This window comes from Penaeus japonicus, unplaced genomic scaffold (genome assembly GCF_977035675.1).
Source record: "Penaeus japonicus unplaced genomic scaffold, GWHDUDI00000001_assembly GWHDUDI00000018, whole genome shotgun sequence".
Lineage (NCBI taxonomy): Eukaryota > Metazoa > Arthropoda > Malacostraca > Decapoda > Penaeidae > Penaeus > Penaeus japonicus.
Window position 1 is genome coordinate 14,334,471 of NW_028234420.1, and position 5,000 is coordinate 14,339,470.

The following is a 5,000-nucleotide window of genomic DNA, read 5'->3' on the forward strand; positions in this document are numbered from 1 at the left end:
ATCTAGATTCTTCCAGTACACTGCGTACCCATTATAATGTCCAAGCTCTGGCCTTACTTAGTGAAAAGAGAGAGACACTAGCACACTGAGATGCACAAGATAAAAATCATACTTGCTGCAGTCCTATAAAGATGTCATGGCTGGGGGTCGGGCATATGCTTTGGGTATGAAGCCGTATTTGCGAGTCTTCGGCGCATATGCCCATAGCCAGCCATCCACCGTCTGATTAGTGAGGTCGGCATATATCCAATCTCCTCGTCTCACTGACAGATCATCTGGGGCTTGAGCCTGGCGAGAGATCAAGGACTTAAGTTTTGAATTCTTATTATCTAGGCAGTAAATCTCACTGACAGATCATCTGGGGCTTGAGCCTGGCGAGAGATCAAGGACTTAAGTTTTGAATTCTTATTATCTAGGCAGTAAGTCAGAAGTACTTTTGATATTATTGTTTTCAATATATGGAAATATTTCTCAATTCATTTACTGGAACAATAAAGGCAAATAAGTGTTTACCGGGTGAATGAGAAAGTGAATGATAATCTCTGAGTTATTTTTTACGTAACAAATATTGATAATAATTTATGGATATATGTATGTAAATACATATGTGTATGTGTGTGTGTGTGTATGTGTATGTGTATGTGTGTGTATGTATGTATGTGTATGTGTGTGTGTGTGTGTGTGTGTGTGTGTGTGTGTGTGTGTGTGTGTGTGTGTGTGTGTGTGTGTGTGTGTGTGTGTGTGTGTGTGTGTGTGTGTGTGTGTACATGTATGTTTGTATGTATGTATGTATGTATGTATGTATGTATGTATGTATGTATGTATGTATGCATGTATGTATGTAGGTGTATGTATATATATATATATATATATATATATATATATATATATATATATATATATATATATATATATATATATATATATATAAATATATATATATATATATATATATATATATATATATATATATATATATATATATATATATACACACACACACACACACACACACACATATATATATATATGTAAGTATGCAGGCACGTGCGCACGCGCGCGCACACACACACGCGCACACACACAAACACACACACACACACACACACACGCGCACACTCACAAACACACACACTCTTTCTTTCTTTCTCTATTTCTCTCTCTCTGTATATGTATATGTATATGTATATATAAATGTGTATGTGTATGTATATGCACATGTATTTGTATGTATGTATTTATATATATATATGTGTCTATGTATATGTAAATGTAAATGTATATGTATATGTATATGTATATATGTATATGTATATGTATGTATATATATATATATATATATATATATATATATATATATATATATATATATATATATATATATATATATATATATATATATATATATATATATATATATATATATATATATATATATATATATATATATATATATACACACACACATACAAATACACATCTTTATCAATCTTTTTCAGGATAAAATCTTAGCTTTCTTACTTATTCATAAAAAAATTATAGCAAACTACTTACTCATAGAACCTTAGTATATGAAAATTAAAAATCAAAAGAAACAGAAATAAATAATATTATCACAAAAATATTGTTAAATGATCAACCCTTTGAGTTGAATGAAAAGAGAAAAAAAATGTTAAAAAGTATAATGATGATGATGATGATAATGATGGTGATGATTATAACAATAACAATAATAATTACAGTAATAATAATAATAATATTAACAATGATAATAAAAATAATAATAATAATAATAATAATAATAGTAATAATTATAATAAATAATAATAATAATATCAATAATCATAATGACTGTAATAAAAATATAATGATGATAATTATAATCATAATAATATTACTAAAAATGATAATAACAACAGTAGCTAGAGGAGAAGACAAATCTGACCACTAAATATCAAATACAACTGAACCAAAAATGCAATGTAATGCAACTATGAAGAAGAAAAAGAGAGGAGAGGTGAGGAGAGGAGAGAAGAGGAGAGGAGAGGAGAGGAAAAGAGAGGAGAGGAGAGAGGAGAGAAGAGGAGAAAGGGGAGGAGAGAGGGGAGGGGAAGGGAGGAGAAGAGAGGAAAGGAGAGGGAGAGAAGAAAAGAAGAGAAAACAAGAGAAGAGGAGAGAAAAAAACGAGAAAAAGGGGAACCCAGTATCAAACGAAGCATCCTCAAACATTCACCGAAAACAAGACCAATTGCGGGCCATGCTTAAGGGGAACGAAGCACCGCCATCTCTCTCTTTACCAACCTTATAGTCATACAGCATAACCAGCTCCGATCCATGGAAGCGGAGGTCGTCGCTGTTCCCAGGGTTAATGTGATGTTGCGAAGCCCCATAACCCACTTGGTGCCCTCCTACCGTTCCAAGCCCAGCGTGTAATGTGCCCCCCATCACACCGCCACCTCCGCCACCTGTGGTACCCCCACCCTGCTCCAGGTGATCTGGAAGGTGTTAATAAAAAAGGGAGATTAAGGTCTACTGTCTTGCCAGTTACCTGGGGGTGAGTATGTAAAATAAAATTACACACACACACACACACATATATATATATACACATTATATATACATATACATACATACACACACACACACACATACTTTTGAAAGAATGAGTATAATGATGATTACTTTTCAATTGGATTAACATTATCAAAAATATCCTTTTATGTTTTTACTAAAAGTTTTTAATAGCGTTTAAGGATAATACATCTAAATAATATTAATAAACTCAAATTTAACAATAAAAAAAAGGATCTATAATAACTCAAACATAAATAAATGTTTAACATTACTTTTTGGTACTGTTACAAGCATACAAGTTTGCACTGATACTTATCTCAAATATACAAAATTTTAATCACCTCTGCAAAAATATTAAAAAAAGAGTTATGAATACCCACTGATCATTCCTATGTGATAATTTTCCTCCAGATACATACATGGTAATGATACCTCATATAATCACTTAAATTAATTACTTTCTCCCCTTAGCTCCACTGGAGTTCCTTTCCTCAAACATATTTCAAAATATCAATGTTTCTATTATATATTTAATTACAGATATGTACAAAGAAATGCATTAGTAAGTTCCTGATAATACCTTTCTTTCAATTAGAATTATCTATGCTTAAGAGGATCAACAGATATAAAACTTAGATAACATAGCACATGGATGGCTTGCTAATTGTTCATATCATCTTTAAAATGCATTTCATGTTACCGATCATCCAATATTGTCAAATTTCAAGAGAATAATTATAACTGGAATAATACTGGAATACTGGTTAAAAAATATAAACAATGAAGTCAGAGTTGCAGAATGACAGCCAGAAATGTATCTATTTTTTTCTTTTAATCATCCCAAAAATGTAAATATTTACAATTATGAACATTGCTAAAGGAATTGTTATTTTTGTCTAATCTATTTATAGCTCTATCTTTATCACTGTTATTAGGTTGACAATTAGGATGAGTCATGGATAAATACCTATATCCATTCCAAACTATACAAGAACAGAGCTTGCCTCAAAATTGTCAAAGACTATAATGACTCGCACGTAGTAAAAAAAAAACACATGCTACATGCGCAGCCTAACCCCCATAGATTAAATTATCCGCAGTCACGAACCTTGTATGACGTCTGCCGGGTACACAAATCCCGAGGGCACAAATCCTTCCTGGCCGTCCGATCTCAAGACCCAGTACCAGTCGGGATCTTCGCGATTGAGGACCGTCACAAATTCTCCTCGCTCTACGCTCACGTCATTTTCGTCACGTGCGATAAAGGTGTACAGGACTATGTATCTGCCTGCGGGGTCCTTCACAAAACAAAATAAATGTGTAAAAGAGAGATATATATTTCTGTATCAACTTCTGCATCTGTTGAATCATATACATTAAATATGCTCATTATATTCTAAGAGTCATGATCATGCAAAATTGTTTGTGAAACATGATGCCAATGCTAAAGGCCTTAAATTCATGATGTGTTTAAATACTCATATACACACAAAGGCATACATATTACCTGCTAAAAGGATCTTTATGATGTGTTGCTTATATACACATATATTTCATACACAGGAGATATTCAATTCAATATCACTCCCTCAACTTCCATATTAGAATTATGATAGTGGTAAATATTCTACACATAAACTGATCAACAATTAACATTAAAAATCTGACTACTTCTAAAAGTGACAAAAAAGACACTCCAATTTGTTAAAAAAAGAAAAAGAAAAATGTAAAAGAAAAACCACCCAAACCATCCAGTTATTCTCTAAATGTTAAAATGTTTACTGCTCTTTTTTTTCTCTCTCAAACCATCTGTACACTTGATTTCATACCTTAAGGAATGGGTGAATATCCCGCATCAAAGTAGCACTCTAAGGAAGAGAGAGCATAAAACCTTATATTATTATGCCTAAATGTAAAAAAATGAAATTTAATATATATTTGCAATGATGAGGAAAATTCATTGCAATCTTCTGGTTACTTTTAATTGAATTAATTAATTATGCCCTCTCTTGTATGGACCACTATCAGTAAAATAAAAACAAATGTTGGTTAATTATAAAATTTGCACTGTAAAATAAATAAATAAACAAAAAATTATGATATCAAAATAAAACTAAATAAATTTTGATTAGTCTTAGTTGTCTTGCAGGTGAGTGCTTTTCATTCAAACTTTTAATCTAGAGCTTTAGTACAAACTCATCTCAAACAACTACTTGTATGCATACAAATGCATTACACACTTATATATACACACACTCACACCCAACACACACTCCCTCTCTATCTCAAAATTCAATAGCTTCATCAAAAGTTATGTTAACTAAGTCAATTACTATGAATGTACCACAACAAATGAATCCTCTAATGAAGATTACTATGACAGGTTCTCTCTTAGTCTTTATTAAGAAATACGATATGATCTTAAA

General features: G+C 31.6%; 1 protein-coding gene across 3 annotated transcripts in view; it reads right to left on the reverse strand.

The window, feature by feature from the left end:
• Positions 1–5,000, reverse strand: part of Dlish (Dachs ligand with SH3s) — a 16,084-nt gene that overhangs the window by 3,028 nt on the left and 8,056 nt on the right. For 2 of the 3 annotated variants that reach the window (XM_043024004.2, XM_043024006.2), the window contains exons 6-9: positions 4,404–4,442; positions 3,683–3,872; positions 2,302–2,495; positions 1–288 (exon numbers count right to left, since the gene is read on the reverse strand). The exon at positions 1–288 is cut by the window's left edge and continues 3,028 nt beyond it. In XM_043024004.2, the coding sequence (XP_042879938.1) occupies positions 124–288; positions 2,302–2,495; positions 3,683–3,872; positions 4,404–4,442 (588 nt within the window). In that variant the 3' untranslated portion in view covers positions 1–123. The remainder of the gene's footprint in view (positions 289–2,301; positions 2,496–3,682; positions 3,873–4,403; positions 4,443–5,000) is intronic. The other variant, XM_043024005.2, reaches the window with a different exon arrangement.